The sequence below is a fragment of the Sus scrofa genome, chromosome 2, assembly GCF_000003025.6.
Source record: "Sus scrofa isolate TJ Tabasco breed Duroc chromosome 2, Sscrofa11.1, whole genome shotgun sequence".
In the NCBI taxonomy this organism is placed as follows: domain Eukaryota; kingdom Metazoa; phylum Chordata; class Mammalia; order Artiodactyla; family Suidae; genus Sus; species Sus scrofa.
The window spans coordinates 92,537,700-92,556,070 of NC_010444.4; the positions used below are offsets into that span (position 1 = coordinate 92,537,700).

Here is an 18,371-nt window from a genome sequence, read left to right on the forward strand (position 1 = left end):
GTAAGTGCACCCCAGTGGAAAAAAATATAAAGGAAGCAAAGACCTCCTGGTGAGTTAAGACCCACTGGAAGCCATTATAGTGTAGACAATACTATAGACTGTTTATGTCACCTCAGGATCTTTATCTTGAAACCTAATCCCCAATATGATGGTCTTCAGAGGTAGGGCCTATGGGGGTGATTAGGTCATGAGGGCAGAGGCCTCGTGAATGAGATTAGTGCCCTTAATTTAAAAAAAAAAAAAAAAAGCCTCAGAGAGCTCCCTGCCTCATGGACCACAGAAAGTCTCAGTGAAAAGATGACCACCCCTGATCTAGGAAGCAGGATCTTACCATACACAGAATCTGCCAGGACAATGACCCTGGATTTCCTGGTCTCCAGTACTGTAAGAAACAAACCTCTGTTTTTCATGATTCACCCAATCTATGGTATTTTTGTAATAGCAACTCTAATGGATAAGACAGTTAAATACTCCCAAATCCAGTAACTTAAAGCCAGAAACATAATCAACATTTGTTTAATATAAATTCAAGAATCGCTAAACTTTGTTGATCAACCAATTGATCAGATTGATTCAGGTTTCCATCCCCTCCTTATACCATTCCCTTTTAGAACATGTCCTAAGGTAACTGTCACCTTCATAGAAAAAGCCACAACCACAATTAAGAAAATAATAATACCTAGTATTATTTGAGAGTTTATATTGTGCCACCATCTGTAAACATATTACATGGATTATACCTTTTAATCATTATGAAAAACCTATTACATTCCTACTGCTTTTTCCACAGTCTACAAGCTAGAGAAACTGTAGCAGCCTTCAAAATATGGATATATGTTACAAAATAAATTTAACTTTTTGCACAGTAAACATAATAAAGACAAATGAAATGTGAGACAGCATACTTGTAACATGTAAGTCACTTCTTCAATGCTTTTACAGAGTTAGGCCTGACATAAACACCCTACATAAAAATGAAATTCATTCCTGAAAGTCCTACCCCCTTCTTTTAACCTATAAAATAATTTCCTTCATTTATTCTGTTCCCCTGCATTAGAAAGTAAGCTCTATGTGAGCAAGGATTTTTGTTTTGTTCATTGTTTGTAATTCCATAACCCAGAACAGCAGCTATGGCTCAAACTCAATCCCTGTCCCGGGAACTTCCATATGGCCTGAGTGCAGCCATTTAAAAAAAAAATCTGAATAAATTATAAAACTACGTGGTATGGTCAATTTTATGCTTAAAAGCATGACTTTGAGATATATATTTATTGAAATAGTCTCTAAATATAAACACCGAAGTGTCACCATTACAACTTTTTTTCCATGAATACATACTTATAGATTCAAAAATAATTAAAACTTCAAAAGAAGGATGAGGAATTAGCTCTCTCACACACACACGCAAAAAGCACCAAAGTTTTTTCCTATTACATAAAAAGGAGAAAAGTATTAGATTTTACAATTTGTATGCTACATAATTGTTTGCTGTTGAATATCATTTTGGAAAGACATGTCATTTTCAGAGCTTTTAGCCTAGGAGTGGAAATCACACAATTAGTGGGGTCACAGGCATACAAATTGTTTCAGAACCACCAATGCATTTAAGGAAGGAGAAAGTATAGTTGCCCAAAGGGGAATAAAGATCAGTCTGCCGTGACATAAAGATTGTCATTACACAAACAACTCTAAACAGAGCTGTTTCAGAGGCACTTGGCTCCTGGGCAGACACAGCACCCAGGTGCTGCCTCTTCCCCTCTGCCAAGTACATCTGGGTTCAGCAGGTGTGACTTTGTAGTGGGAGGAGGGAAAGAAATTATGTTTGGAGAAATGTTATTACTGGTGGTGCCCATGGGAGTAAGAGCCAGGGCAATTGGCAGATCAAAGAGCTACCTACCCTCAACTCCTCCCTTACCAAGTGCTTGGATTTTGTGGCATATATGTTTTTTGTCAATTCTTGATACTAAAATGACAGTCTGAAACTTACTGTCTTTCATCTACAATTATAACTATTTTAATACAATTTGCTAATTTAAGGTAAAACTCAAATCTTGATTTTAAAGTGTTTATAAATTAGACACCTATGGAAAAAAAGTAAGTAATTTATTTAGTCAGCTCTTAGAGTTTGCCACTACTTGAGTATTTATTGCTTTCTAAAAATGTATCACTTGTGCCATAAATCACAAGTCAAGGCATCAGTGCCTCAAGTAGATAAGAATTTATTAAATGAGTTAATAGGTATATCAAAGGAATGCATTTTTTTAACCCAGAGAAAGATTTATACATCAGCTGAGCTATATTTCATTCATGTTTTTCATTCATTTATGCATGCATAAACTCAGCCAATAAATATTAATTGAGTGCCTACTTGTGCAAGGCACCATGTTTGGAGTTGGATATACACATTAGGGAACAAAGCAGATGTTTTTCCTGCCCACATGGAGCTTGCAATACAGTGGAAACAAGAGAGAAAATTTAAAAAGCTAATAAACAAGTGATTATATAACTGGCTTTTGAAAAATGCCATCATTTCAAAAGAGGAAAGAGTGATAGAGACTAAGACAGGGGTATATTGTGTGTATATGTGTGTGTGTGTTGAAGCCTCAGTTACTTTGAGGCGATCAGAGAGATTCTCTTAGGTTGTGCCATTTAAGCTGAGGCAAGAGCTAGAAGCAAAAAATGGAAACATACAAAAGGAGATAGATGGAAATATAGAAATAGGAAAAAAACACAGAAATAGAGATAGTTGATAGTTGCAAGAAGATAATGCGTAATTTAAAAACCTCAAAAGAAATTAAATATGGAAAAAAAGCTAAGGGTAGGAATTTGTATATTGCATTACTATTTAGCTGATATGTTCATGATATTAAAATAGCAATAAATAGCAGAGTGATGTAATTTTCAGAAAAGAAATCAGGTTATTCTGAGATTCTGTGGGCAGGGAATACATCACATAGTAGTAACAATCATTATACTAAAGACAGAATGAAGAAAAATATAAAGTTAAAACTTCAGTGAAAGCCAATGCAAAACAAAATTATGGAAAAAAGGGCATAGATAAGTGTTACTTGGAAAGAGGTGGTCTGACAGAGGGAAAAAACAGCAAAACAACAGATTAAAAATTAAGAGTATATCTGCAAAATTAAAAAGTACAGACTAATGTGTGCGGCATCATTTCAAGGAAGCACGTCCCTGGAATTCTCTGTTGAGTTTTTGGCAAGCCTGCCGCATAAATATGTAGGCTACTTGGACAGATTCCAAATGAAACCAATAAAATGATGAAAGAAATGACTTACAAGGACAGATTAAAGGAAAAATATGTACGACTTGAGCATGTCAGAAACTAAAGAAGAAACATTATGGTTTACAAATATTTGAAACATGTAAATTTGAGGAAAAAGAATTCTTTGTATACAAGGTTGCACCCGTAACAAGGCTGTTAAAAAGGAAAAAAAAAAAAAATTCCCCTAGTAATAATGTTGTTTTCCAGTAAGAACCATTTACACAAATAATCCAAGGTGGGCAAGGATTAAGGTCACCTCACAGACACAGACATTCCCAGGAACCTAAACTATGTAGACCTCAAAATACACAGAGACCCATCTGAACAGGACAAAGTAGGTCAAAGCACAACTGCAGACATCTTCCTATTCTCCAGCAGGGCTTTAAATTTAGAAGGGATCCTTCCTTGGATTTAAGTCTTTTCTCTGTAATTGTGCTATTGTGAAAGAGTCCTGGACTTGGGTCTACAAAGCCAAGTTTTAAACGTTTATCACTAAGATTCATTTTCAGTCCATACCATCATCTGTCAATGGAGATAATAATAACCCCCTAGGTTTTTGTGAAGTTTCAAACAGTAGTTGCATATGAAAACATACTTTATGTGCTTAAACACATAAAATATATGAATATATCAATTATTATAATGAGCTCAATGTGTCAAAAAATGTAGGATGAAAACTATCAAAGAGCATGATGCCTGGGACAAAGCTATTGCAACTGTCTTACTACTCTAGAGGTAATCAGTTCTCCTCTGAGTCACTGTTTACCTTTCAGCCTCTTAATTGTTTTTCTCTCCCACAGATTCTAGGTGTGATATGTGGCAGGAGTCCCTCTTAGTCCTCAATGCAACTTCCTGGACATTTTCTCCTTCCTCTCAAAAAACAAACAAACAAACAAAAAAACCTGCCAACCCAATTTTAATTTCACTCCATAAATCTCTGTTCCTCAATACTTCTCCTTTATTTCAGTTATCTCCTGATCGCTTTACCACATCCCCTTATTTTTTGAAGATTTCTGCTCCTGTCATTCTTTCCAACATTTTCCCTGGTATCATGTTTTGAGGATTTCAATACCTGTATAGACGGTTTTTCCAAATGCCTTAACTCTTTTCCTCCAATGGTCTTTTCTTCTATGCTCTCTCAACTGTAACTCCAATAGCTATACTCCAGAATTTATAATTATCAATAATTGTAATTATCATTGCTGAAGTGCCCCAACATATTACTCCTCGCACCATCACTTCCTATCTTTCTTAGTCTATCCCTTTTGGACCCACAACTCAACCTTTCAAATCCACCAGGATTTCCAATGGTGCCTATTACCTCTTGACAGAAGGGCTGTTTTCTCATCATCAGTGAGGGGAAAGGGACTTTGGAAATTAATTTCAGACTCAATGAAACAAAAATGATGAAAGCACCTGGGCTGAGAAATTCACAAATGGTTGAAACCCTCTTAAAATGGATAGACAAAAAGACAAGAAGGATTGAAAATTGGAGCAATGACAAAGTGGGTTCAGTAGGAAAGAAGGGCAAGGAGAGGTAGAAAGACAGAAAATTCTAGTAAGAAATGGGAGGTCTGAGTAATTTAAAGTACTGGTAAGTGAGCAAATCACAGGACGAGCAAGTCTAATGAACAGCATTGCCACTGGGTACCTAACAGTGGAGATGGAGATGATCCATATTGGGAGCTTCTTAGGAAGCTTAACACCAGAATGTTAAAAGAGTCACATGTTTTTAAGGGGACAAATGATGGAAAAGAAACAAGATTCTGAAGCCTTTGAGGAAGTTCAGGATGTTGTGATGGTTAGAAATTGGCTTCCAAGAGGAAAGGGGGTATTATATGCTGAGGGCAGCCAAGTGTTAATGCCTGTTGAAAGGCAGTTAGAATAGTTTCTGAAAAAGCCTGTAGTATCCCAACTTCAGCATCTCATCTTCTAAGTCCAAGAACTAAAAAAAAAAAAAAAAAAAGCACCAACTGTAACTACCCTCAAGCAAAGGGGGAAGCGGAAAGGAAGAAAAAATACATTGGAATCAGAACACATGGAGGGAAGTTCAAACTTTATCAGTGGTTGCTTGAACTATGGGACATGCTGAATTATAAGTGATGTGACATTTTTGAAACTGAGATTCCCTGTCTGTTATATGAGGTTAAGAATGCCTTTTTGGCTTATGTTTCCTTGAATAGATATGGGAAATTTTTAAGAAATTTAAACTATGGCTTTATATCATTATTATTTTATGGGAATATATATAATAAAGCACGTGGAGATCCATTTCAACTATTAAATACTATACAGATGTATAGAAGATATTAACAAGGCAGTCTCATATTAGACCATGCAATTTTCATTATTTGTCAAATACTTAAAATTAACCCAATTGTAGTTGTTTTTTTGGTTAAATAACTGTTAAAGGAAACCAGAAAATGTAATCTTCTATGTGATATGGTTTGAGACTATTTGGTATTTTTGTTTGGCTAAAATTTTTTAATGAGGTTACAAAGAAATAAAATTAAATGAGGATGGGATGTAAGGCAAACTTCATTAGACTATTAGAAATAAAAACCTTGTTAACCTACAAAATCACTCTCTGCTATATTAGGTATCTGTTAACCTTTAAAATCACTTTGTCCTACATAATGTATCTGAAAATTACAGAGAAAGCATGCTCGTACATATCACATTAAATAACAAGGGAGAAATGGAATCCTAGAAAACTGAAATAAATTATACAAATCAGGTTGAAATCAAATTGAATGGCAAGATTTTGATGAAAACAAATTTTAAATCATTTCCTAAGTACCCTTCTTTTTCCTGTCTCACTACTCATACTAGTGACACATGATTTGGAAAGACACTTTAGCTCTTTCTAACCAAACATAGAATACTCCAGCCTTTATTTCTGAATGTGAAGAGACATATGACACTTTACCAGTTAAAGTTGAAAATTAAAAAAAAATTAACCCCTTCCAAAATATCTTACCAGTTAAATAAAAATAGGATATGATGTTTGTGTTCTACAAATAAGAAAATCATTTAGCAAAGTAACTCTATGATATACAGGATGTGTCACTCATTGAAATACAGCCTAGTTCAGTAAAGGAAGTAGGCTTCAGATTTAAATTGGATTATGTTTCTAACAAGTTACTGAATAGATTGATTTGGTTGATTATTTAACCTCTCTGTATTACTGTTTTCTCATTCATATGGCAAGAAATAGTAGTACCTGTCTCATAGAATTGTGAGAATCAAAGATGCTACTTAGAAGAAGGGAACACATAGCATGCACTAAATAAATACTAGACTTATTAACTTTACTTAAGAAAGATATCAGAATGAATCCTCCTTATTAACTGTCTAGCAAGATGCTTAGACATGGTGGCAGCCTGCAAGAAAAGAAAAGGAAAAAACAAACTGTCTGAAAAGTTATGTTTTCTAGGTTAAAATTAAAGTTAGCTGGACATGTCAGAGTTTTGTAAATAAAGAAGAAATCTTAGAGGTAGTTTTTCTTCCAACTGACAATGCATAACAAACATAGATAACATGTCATATCATGCCTGCATGTTGGTATTGTATGTTTCACAATGCTCTTGCCAGAGTACTGAAAAGTATTTTCAAAATAGGTTCAGTCAGTCTACAACATAGATTTAAAAAAAAAAAAAAAGAGAGAGAGAGAGAGGTGTTTATATAAGCAAGTGAGAAACAAATGTTTTAAAGTTTCTAGAAGTGATTTTGACTTATATTTTATAACATACCACTGTTTAAAGTATGTGGGTACTTCTTATAAAACAATTCATTTTGGTATATACTGAATGTTTTGGGTTTGTTGCTGCTGTTTAGTTGTGCTATTTTGCCTAGCTCTGTTCTAAGCACTGGCTCTGTAGGAAACACAAAACATGAAACAAGAATTTATAAATAAATATTAAAACATTCTGAATAGTAATTTGCATTTTCTTTGGCTATAGACAATATTTCAAAAAACGTAGGGCTGACAATACAAAAGTTAAACTATAGAAAGAAAAAAGATGAATAAACACACAAGAAAAATATTGTGGGAAAAATTAGAGTTCAATTAGCATTGGGGGTGAAAAAATTGAGGGGAATGAAAAATGTGAGGGGAGAAGGGTGTCAGAGATGTGAGCACAGATAAGACAGATGCCTATAAATCTGGAGACTGCTCTCCACTTCCAAAAGGCCTTCACCAAACTTATTTCAAATGAAAATTTTCTCCAGTGCTCCCATTTGACTCTTCCAGTCTTTTCTGCTTAAGAGTCATGAGCTCATTTGACCTTGGCTATCTTCCTAAAATCTCCAGTGACAGGAAAATGTAAATGGTCATCCCACCCTCAGTACAAGAAGAGATGTAAGAGGATTATTGTGCATTCCCAAAATAAATGCCTTTATCAAATACCAAGCATAAACCTTAAAGAATCATGGTGTCCTAAGCCATTTAGATATTACTTTCGCATCACAGACGAAATCATTTGACAAGCGGTTTAAACCTTGGTCTTCCCATTTGTAGACTATTTTACTATATCTAATTATTTTTAAAGAGATTGACCAGTTTTATATAGACCTGTTTTAGAAAATAGAAAAAGTAAACCTTAGATCTAGAGTCAATCTTCTTTCTCCATAGTAACAATCACATTCAAAAGTGCTTTAGTATTTAAAGATCCTTCACTTAAATTCCTGTACTTAAATCTTCCATCTACTTCATGCACTATTAAATCTTCAGTTGAACAAATACTACACAGTTACTATTACCATAATAATGCATATTTTAAAACAAAATAGCCATATATTTTCTTCTAAAATATAACCAAATAATTGCAGGACATCTTATCTGCATTCTGAGATCTACTTCTTTTCCACAAAATAGAGTCATATGTTTTGTAATTTGTACATTCATTTATTATTCCAGTAAAAATAAATCAATAAAAATATATAACATTTTCTCTGAAATGATAGGAAAATAAAGTTTCAGACAAGCACATTCTTCAGAACTTTCAGCAGGTTTTCAAACTAAATTTTTCTTTTTTTTTTTTTTTTTTGCTTTTTAGGGCCGCATTGGCAGCTTAAGGAGGTTCCCAGGCTAGGGGTTGAATTGGAGCTGTAGCCACCGGCCCATGCCACAGCCACAGCAATGCCGATCTGAGCTGCTTCTCTGACCTACACCATAGCTCAAGGCAACCCTAGATCCTTACTCACTGAGCGAGGCCAGGGACCATCAAAACCATATGGTACTGGCACAAAGACAGAAATATAAATCAGTGGAACAGGATAGAAAGCCCAGAATTAAACCCACGCACCTACAACCAACTAATCTATGACAAAGGAGGCAAGACTATACAATGGAGAAAGGACAGCTTGTTCAATAAGTGGTGCTGGGAAAACTGGACAGCCACATGGAAAAGAATGAAATTAGAACACTCCCTAACACCATACACAAAAATAAACTCCAAATGGATTAAAGACCTAGATATAAGACCAGATACTATCAAACTCTTAGAGGAAAACATAGGCCAAACCCTCTCTGACATAAATGACAGCAACATCTTCTCAGATCCACCTCTTAGAATAATGACAGTAAAAATAAAAATAAACAAATGGGACCTAATCAAACTTAAAAGTTTCTGCACAGCAAAGGAAACCCTAAACACAATGAAAAGACAACCCCCAGAAAGGGAGAAAATCTTTGCAAGTGAATCAACTGACAAGGGATTCATCTCCAAAATTTATAAACACCTTCCGCAGCTCAATGCAAAGAAAACAAACAACCCCATCCATAAATGGACAGAAGATCTAAACAGACAGTTCTCCAAAGAAGACATATACAGATGGCCAAAAAACACATGAAAAGATGTTCAACATCACTCATGATTAGAGAAATGAAAATCAAAACCACAATGAGGTACCACCTCACACCAGCCAGAATGGCCATCATCAAAAAGTCTACAAACAATAAGTGCTAGAGAGGGTGTGGAGAAAAAGGAACCCTAGTACACTGTTGGTGGGATTGTCAATTGGTGCAACCACTGTGGAAAACAGTATGGAGAGTCCTCAGAACACTCAAAATAGAACTACCATTTGATCCAGCACTCCCACTCCTGGGCATCTGTCCAGAGAAAACCATGACTTGCAAAGACACATGTACTCCGATGTTCATTGGAGCACTATTTACAATAGCCAAGACACGGAAACAACCTAAATGTTCACCGACAGAAGAGTGAGTCAAGAAGATGTGGTACATATACACAATGGAATATTACTCAGCCATTAAAAGGAACGAAATACCGGCATTTTTAGCAACATGGATGGACCTAGAAATTATCATGCTAAGTGAAGTCAGCCATACAATGAGACACCAACATCAAATGCTTTCACTGACATGTGGAATCTGAAACAAGAACAGAATGAACTTCTTTGCAGAACAGTTATTGACTCATAGACTTTGAAAAACTTATGGTCTCCAAAGGAGACAGTTTGGGGGGTAGGGGGATGCGCTGGGGTTGTGGGATGGAAATCGTATAAAATTGGATTGTGATGATCATTGTACAATTATAAATGTAATAATTTCACTGAGTAATAAAAAAAAATTAAAAAAAAAACCCCACAACCTCATGCTTACTAGTCAGATTTGTTTCTGCTGTGCCACGATGGGAACTCCAAGCTGAAACATTTTGACCAAATTTCTTCAGTGATGCAGACCCCAAAATGCAGACCACCCCCAAATTCATAACCCCCCTCAAATATGGAACATACTGTGGTAAGTCTTTGTCTAGGATGAGAGATCAATATTAGCATCAATTACTATCATATTTTCTCACCAGATGATGCCTTTTTGCCTTTAAACTTAGCCCCCTCACCCCAAATAAATGCCCCTAGTTTTTTTTTTTTTTACACTTAAGGCATCAATGCTTTTGCATATATGATTTCAATCTCCTTTTTGTCTAATAGCTGCCATGTTTTATTGCTCTGAGTAAACCTGACTTATTACCTCATATGCCTTTAACTTTTTGGATCCAGTTTATAGAGAACCCAGGAACTTAAAATCCAAGAGAAATAGACTTTTTAAATATGACTTAAGGCCTAAGTGTATTATCTAATTTAGGTGGTCAGAAGTTTCCAATGCTTTCTCCCAGGTTCTTGGTTCTGTGCTACAGGCATAGCAAGATACTTCCCTTCAAGTGGGGTGGATATAAATTATTGCCCGGTCGATAGTTTTAGGCAGGATGCTGTGATTAAATCAAGGTGTAACATCCTGAGTTGCTCCATAATTCAGATCCTAATTTATTTCTTTTTTTATTTTAAACCTCAGGATTTAGTAGTAGAGGCTTCACATTATCATTTTCTCTTTTTTTTTTTTCCTTGAAAGAAAGTAAATCACAAATTCCACAATGTTTTGGATATTTGCAACCTTTAAATAATGATGACAGAATTGTTCAGTGAATGCTGTGTTTTAGTCTGTCCAGAAAGGAAGTGTGCGTGGGGGGTGGGTGGGTGGGGATTATTATTTAAAGAGGACTGAGACAGAAAGGATACCACTGGAGACAGACTACTTGCCATGGTATCAGTGACTTTCTAAAAAAGAGAAAAAAACTGAGAGAACTGTAGAAATGATGTCATGATGAATTTGTAACAATGTTTTAAAGTCTGTATCAGCAGATGCTAGAACTAATTTGCAAGCAAAGGTTATGGGTAAAGGTTCAATTAGAAACAAACAAGTAACATCAAGTCACTGACAGCTATTGAAACACAACAGGCATATACATAGGATTAATAACTGGCTGAAATGGATAATAACGAAACATTATTATGTCATTTTGTCCCTTTTGGCCACATGACTTATGTTATTTAGAAACCTGCAAGCTCCAGGAAACAAACACTTTACTGTTGCGATGGAAAAGGATAAGTAGTAATCTTTTCCAGCACTATATACAAATATGTAGTTGAATATACATCCATGTAAATCAATATAATGGAATTACTACTTAATAAAACCTACAGTTGATATGGAGAATAAGTGTAACAGTTGCCCAATATTTCAACAATCATTGCTTGACTGTAGGTAACTCAGAGCTCTACAGGCATTTCCTTGGAAGGTACTCAGGAAATCCATGAAAAACAGTGGTTCAGCTTAGACAAGCACTTGTTTTGTGTGTGGTTCTTAGAGCAACTCTGCTTCCAACGGAAGATCCTATGGTATAAGAATTAGGTGCTTACAACTTACTCTCACTTCCTCTGTTTTCCAGGGAAGCACTGAAAACTCAATTAATGACCTCAGTTTTACATAGAATAGAAAGTCACTTTATGAGGATTTGCTGATTACCATTTACTAGTTTATTTCCCCCTCCCTCATCTTTCCTTTTAAAGATCTCCATTGATTATCCTGACACCTGCTGGCAAGGGCACAGTTGATTCAGGTCTAATTTTCCCTTCAACTACTCCCCCCAAAGCAACACTTTTTTCCAGGTATTTTCAGGAACAATTAAGTGGTAACTCATTCAGTTTAAGTATTTAGAGTCCTTCTATTCTAGCATTATCACTCACGCAATTATGAGAAAATTTGCAATAATATGATTCACATAGTCAGCCACTTGAGTCTTAATAAATAAATACATGTTTGCTTTGATTAACCAAAAGATATTGTCATCATTAAATGGGCTAAGATTTAAAAAAAACAAAAACAAAAATATGCTAGGCATCTTCCTTAAAGTACAGATAAGAATTCAATAATAGGAGAGACTTGGCTTTGGTTTTCTACTATTTTTTTATCATAATAACATCAGTTTGCAAACTACTTGGTAAATAAACTCAAGAGTAACTGTTTAGTATGAGAGAATCCATATCATTACTTCCACTTTTTCAAAAGTTGCCATTTGTTTCTCAGTACCTACTTGTTCTGATTTACTCTAATTTGAAATGAGTGCTGAAACCTGCACTGTTTTTCATGGGTTTCTTTATTTGGCAAGGAATATAATGAACCTACCACATCATAAATCATACTCAAAGCTATTGTGCTTGCAAGTATGTTCGCTAAACAGCAAATATCAGACTTACGTTCTTAGGCTTTAGGAAACTCTCAAATCAGGCAGTTTTTAAAACTGTACACAAATGATAACATATACAGTTCATCCCACCACTTCAAAACCCTTCAAAAGATGCAAAGTTTTCAAAATAAACTGCCTAATTAAATGCCTTACAGTAATTACTATCAATGAAATTAAGAGTTGGGACCACTAATTTAGAGTCTAAAAACTGTCAGATATATACTTTGTAATGGTTTTAACTAACCAAGCTTTTTTCTTTTACTCATGTATATTTTAGCGCTTTCCTTTACATTTCAATAATTTAGTGAGAAGGAAGGATTACATATATCTAGCAATAAAGGCAAACTTTATTAAAATATTGATTAAAAATATCCTACATCCTGAATACAGGTTTTATATAAACACTGATCCTAAAATATTTGAGAAAAATAAAAGAGTTTTAATTTAGAAAGAGTTTGGAAGTAAAATACATTTGCCTGGTTTTGAACAACTTTGTAAATTCAAGGCTACAGAAGGGAGAACAGACCACCTTGATTTTTATAACCATCAATTTGTATTATTACACATATTTTCCCCACATCATATGAATTTAAAACAAAATACATTTCAAGTCTAAGAAGACATTTCAAGAATAGTCAGAAAAAAACTTTTTCAGGACCAGAGGGGAAAAAAAAAACTTGTTTTGTGTCATGACAGTGTATGGCATGGCCAAGGTTTTTCACTAGTGTCAAACTGTCACAGCAAGACACTTTATTCTCACTTATTTTTAATTCAGGATTTTAAAATAATTTTAAAATGATTCACCTGGAATCTGAAGTCAGCACTTTAAAAAATTATAAAATTAATAATCATTTAAATCGGATAATGAAGGGACTATTATCTGTGTATAAATGTGTAATTTTTTTTAAGTACAAAAACTTGTTATTTCAGTATAAATATTGCTATACTAATTATAGAAGAATGAGTGTTTTTACCTTGAGTGAGATTGTTCCAGTACTATTTGAATCTCATGCAGAATTAACTAAAAATCGCCATTGATTAAAACAGGAAATGCAAACGTCAATGATTCATAGTATTTAGGACGTGTCTAGACATTTTTAGGCAGTGCCATTTGCTTAAAGACTTCAGGCACAAACTGCAAGTACAGGGACAGATTGCATAAGATGTCACGTGCTTGCTGCAACTGTATGCATGTTACTGGATTTTTTAGAGCAACCCATAACGATGAATAATTTAAGAGTTAATAAAATATTCAGTCTGACTGATCCATTGGTTTCATTTTAAAGATGACTAATAAAAGGAATCACATGTCCTTATCAAATCCTAGTCATTAATGCACATAAATTGCAACCCACATAGGGAAACACCAATTTCTAAAAGGTATACGTGAGATAAATGATGTCTGGGGAGGTCGGGTGGCTGGAAGCTGTGTAAGGGAAATTCGCATTGTTAACACCAGCTTCAATAAGTTTGCTCAAAGTTTAATTGTTTGGAGCTGCAGGCAAGCAGCAGTCTGCCTTTCTGTAGGGCTGAGGGAGAATGAATTAAAAGGGTGCAAGTTTTAACAAATGAGAGCTCATGGAAAACTGTTTTTTCCTAAAGCTCTCTATCCCTCTCCACATAGGCTGGCTTGAAAAAAAGGGAGAAATCTTCTGAAGAATGGGGAGTACACAGTGCCTGAGCTTTGTCTAGAAGGCAGAAAGAGACACTGCCAAGGTTGGATCCCAAGGTGGAGTAAGCTCTGCCCTAGGCATGGCTATCTTTAGAAGGCAGAGCTCTAGGCTGCAGGGAGCCGGGACTCACAGGAGCCCAGGGCTTCTGCAACCAGACCTAGGGAGGCCAGCGGCCACTCTTGCCAGACGCGCGCTTTCTCCTCCTCCATCAGCACCGCCCTCCACCTTGGGTGCCCAGACGAGGGTGGAGATGAGGGAGGCAAAGAGTAGGTGCCTGTGAGTGGGTGAGTGTGTGTTTTCGCGTTTGGGGAAGGAAGGGAGGCGGGGAGGAGAGTGCCTTCAGCTTTCCCATTCCTTTCCTGCTAAGGGATCAAAGTGCAGAAGGAATTCAGAGGCGAAATGAGATAAAGGAGAAATATCGGTAGCGGAAGCACTGTCTTTTCCGTATAGCTGGGAGATTCGGCGGTGAAACTACGAGTCATAACCATTCCTTAACCTTTAGTAGAGTGCGTGCCTCTTCCTGATAACTGGAAGGGCACTTTGTAAAGGCAGGCGAGGCACACATTTACACACAAGCCTACACCCTGGGGAAAATAGCCACGTTCTTGGGGAGGGAAGCCGAGGAGAGGCCCAGCCTGGATAGCTACTGGCAGGGCACCAAGGGCATCTGGCCAGGAACACACGGCTTCCTGGGCTAACGGTAGCCCAAGACTTCACAATTTTCCTATGGAACAAATAGATGGATGGCTGCATAGATGAATGATGTAGAATATTTATGCAGTATCTAATTGCAAATAGATTTGAGTCAATGCATTTTTAAATCCAGCAACACTTCTTTTAGAGATGCAGTATTTTAAACACTGTGGTGCATTCAGCTCTTCACTTGATGCAGCCTGCTGAGGGGTTCACTACCGGTGGACTCTCGCTGAAGGAGCTCAAGTCCCCATCGAGCAAACTGCCCAGAGTCCCTGCTGCTCCTGCTGCCCTTTCCCATTGCCAACTTGAAGTCCAGTGCCAGCAGAGCCTTGGCCAGGACCAAGGCTTGTATAGACAAGCCCTGCTTCCAAAAGGACGCGGTAGTCATCTATGCAACTCAGCAAGAGTTTTTTTTTTTTTTTTTTTACACAGACGAGTTTATTTCGTGCAAGTCGAGGAAACCACCACCAGACCAGCTCTTCTTTACAACTTTTCTGCTCTCGGGCGGGGGCGCCAGGGGTGTCTTGCAAGGTACAATTCTCTATTACCAAGAGTTCCGCTTCTACCCAGAGGGAGTGCTAAGCAAAGCTCAAGGGCCTTAGGGTTAAAGGAGAGGAGGGTTGCAGGGGTTTTTCCGTTAGGATGCTGCGCGTCCAGGATTGGGAGGCAGGGGAAAGCTGAACTGACTTGTCAAACCCATCACCACCTCACCCTCAGCCCAAACTCCCAGCACTCGGTTCGGATTTGCAAACTGCTTAACATGGGCCCAGAAACATAGCACAGAACCTTTGGGGAGGACAGCCCTGCGGCTCTCCAGCCTCTTCTTTCCCTGTCAACTCCTCCACGCCCTGGCACGCTGGCTTTCCTTGCTCCCCAGTGAAAGCCCTGCTTGATGCTGGTAACTGGCATTCCCCACACTGCCCCAGAGGGTTCCTGTGGCAACCCGGTGGCCGAGTGAGACCTGGAAGGTCTGGTTTCCCTCCTTCCCCCCCTGAGTCCCTATCTTTCCTCAGTTTGATCTCCAATCTCATCTCCGCACCCGGAAACCTTTTTCCCGCTCGGCCCCACACTCCGCTCTGACTTTGTGAGCACTTTTCCGGGCACCCAGGGCGCGCCGCCTCCTCAATGCTGGCCGCCTCCTTCTTGCCGCCCCTGGCACTCGGCGCACCCAGGGGACCGCCTCCATCCCCGGGTTCAGTGTTTCCCAGGGGACTCTCCTCCTGTCCCACAACCTGGGACGGGGTCCCCACAGCCTCACCTTTGCAGAACTGAGGGACACTGAAGCTGAGCCCGACCAAGAGCCAAGCGGCCACGGAGTGCTTCATGATCCGGTCTCTCGGACGTGACCCCACTGGAAAGGGGTCTTAGCGGATGATAGTGTCGCTGAGATGGCACCGCAGGGTAGCGGCAGACCCCGCCCGATAGAGGATTCAAGAAGATGTCTTCTTCCTGCAGCGTTTCCTTAAACAAATTCTTGGAGAGGGTGAGATAGAGTGGTGACTAAAGAGAGGAATTTCTTCCCCTTTTGCCTCTGCTCTGGCACTGGGAGGTGGGCGAGCTCTGGGGAGCCTCCAACCAGCTCAGCCTCGGTTGCGGGTGGGTCCCAGCCTAGCAGGCGGGCAGGGCGGGGCTCGGGCTCGCGGTGACTCTGGGTCACCCAAGCCGGGGGACCCGCAGACTGGGCGCTAAGCTCAGCTCGCGCCTCCGCGGCTCCGGGGCTTCTGACTTGGAGAACAATGAAGCGTGAGCAGGTGGGGAGCAAGGGAGCTAGCCGGCAGCCAGGAGCTCACTGTGTACAAACAGAGGCGGCGTGCGTGTGAGCCTGAGCCTCGCAGGCGTCTGCCCGCCCCATGCGCCCCCCTCCCTCCTATTCCAACCACCAGTCTCCCCTTCTCCCCTTCTCTCCCCCTCCCTCTTCCTCTCTCTTCTTCTGTCTCTCTCTCATGGCTCCTTCTGCTGGAAGAGAAAAGGGAGACAACTGCAGCCACACCCTGGCACCTGCCGATGGCTCTTAAGTTCCTACAGTGCCTGTACCTTTTCCAGACAAGCCAGAGACTCTGGGGTTAAGGGAAGCACCACTGGTGTTTGAGATTCTCTTGGTTTCCAGCACTGACTTTACAATTAACCAAGTTAAGGAATCCCCCGAAGTCTTGTTCTCAGTACAGGCAGGAAAAGAAGTTAAGAGATTTTGAAAAGTGGCTCTTGGGGCACTGCTTCTGCTTGAGATCCAGAACACTGCAAAGTGAATTGTCCCGGATTCTCATGAACTGCAACCTAGTCAGCAGCCAGACTCTAATCAACTAAAACAGGCTGCTCTGCTGCTGTTCCCTCTGCACTTTACTTAACAGAAGGGTTGGGGGGAGACTGTTGTGGGCTCATCTATTCACCAGGCAAAAAAGTAAAGGTATGGGGCAATCCAGTGGGAGACACACATCTCCTTAAGCGGGACATCTACTTCAGATGAGGCATAGTAAGGTGAGTGTGGGGAATGGGCAAGAAAATAAGGCAAGGACAAATTCTTGAAGCATCACTACAGTAGATCAGATTCCCCTGCTACCCACCAAAAACAATGTAAATGGACTGGCTTTTGCAGTGAAAATGGGTGAACCAAAAAACAAAATTCATGGCTTACGGCAGTGCTTTCTCCTCTGTTTTTCAGGTTAGATTATTTGCTTAGTGTACATGGATTCAGTTCTAGCAGTTGCAAATACCAAAATGAAAAGCAGTCTTTTTTTTTTTTTTTTTTGCTTCTAGAGAGGGAGGTAGGGAGAGACGGAAACACAGACACAGAAAAATTGAAGGAAACATTGCTGAAGGCATTCTCATTTAAAGGGAGAATGTACTAAGAAAAGAATGTACCAGCAGAGGACAATTGGTCCTGCAACTTCATCTCCTTTTGCCTCCTTGAATCATTTAAACTTCAAATTCTACCTTCCTTTAGAATTTGAATCACGGATGCAAGACTGATGGAAAAGTAACACTGCATACTGCTACCTAGAAGTTAAGGTATTGTACCCCTGGCAAAGAAAGAAACAACAGCAACCACAACAACTATTTCAAAACAAGGTTTGCTTAGATCTCATGTTTGGTAGGATGGTAAAAGAAGCTTTTTAAAAAGAACTTTTAAAAAAAATAACTTTGCTATTTTCTTGCTTAATAGTACAGATGTTTGAATAAGATACCGTAGTCCAGAGCTGTAGCAAAGCAGTTTTCAACAAACTCCAACTCTCTGGCACATCACTGTTAACTTAATTTTGAAACTATGCCTTTAGTCATGCTGTGGCATGTCCATCATAAAGTATCTGTTTAACTTTTAGAAATGAAATGTTTAATTTTAGTTTTAAAGTATTATTTCTAAAACGTAGTACTAAATCTCAAACATGTAAAATCAGAAACCAGTGACTCTGTGATGAGATATTAAATGAAAAAAAGAGTGCCAAGAGTTTTGTTTATTTCCACTTTTCTAAAAATATATGACCTCACTTAATACACATGTTAAGAAGTCAATTTCTTGCAATAGTGCACGTTGCTAAATTTTTATCATTCTTTTAGTTTAGGTTCTTAAAAAAAAAAAAACTCCAGGAGAGCATAAAACTACACTAAAATGCATATTCTGTGAACAAATACCTGGAAATGTGACTGCAAATGCCATTTTCCATTACCTGGCAAAAT

The 18,371-nt window shown here is 38.3% G+C and overlaps 1 protein-coding gene across 2 annotated transcripts in view; it reads right to left on the reverse strand.

Annotated features, from left to right (window-relative positions):
• Positions 1 to 16,652, reverse strand: part of EDIL3 (EGF like repeats and discoidin domains 3) — a 431,857-nt gene extending 415,205 nt beyond the window's left edge. The window contains exon 1 of one of the 2 annotated variants that reach the window (XM_005661542.3): positions 15,958 to 16,652. In XM_005661542.3, the coding sequence (XP_005661599.2) occupies positions 15,958 to 16,024 (67 nt within the window). In that variant the 5' untranslated portion in view covers positions 16,025 to 16,652. The remainder of the gene's footprint in view (positions 1 to 15,957) is intronic. The other variant, XM_021084514.1, reaches the window with a different exon arrangement.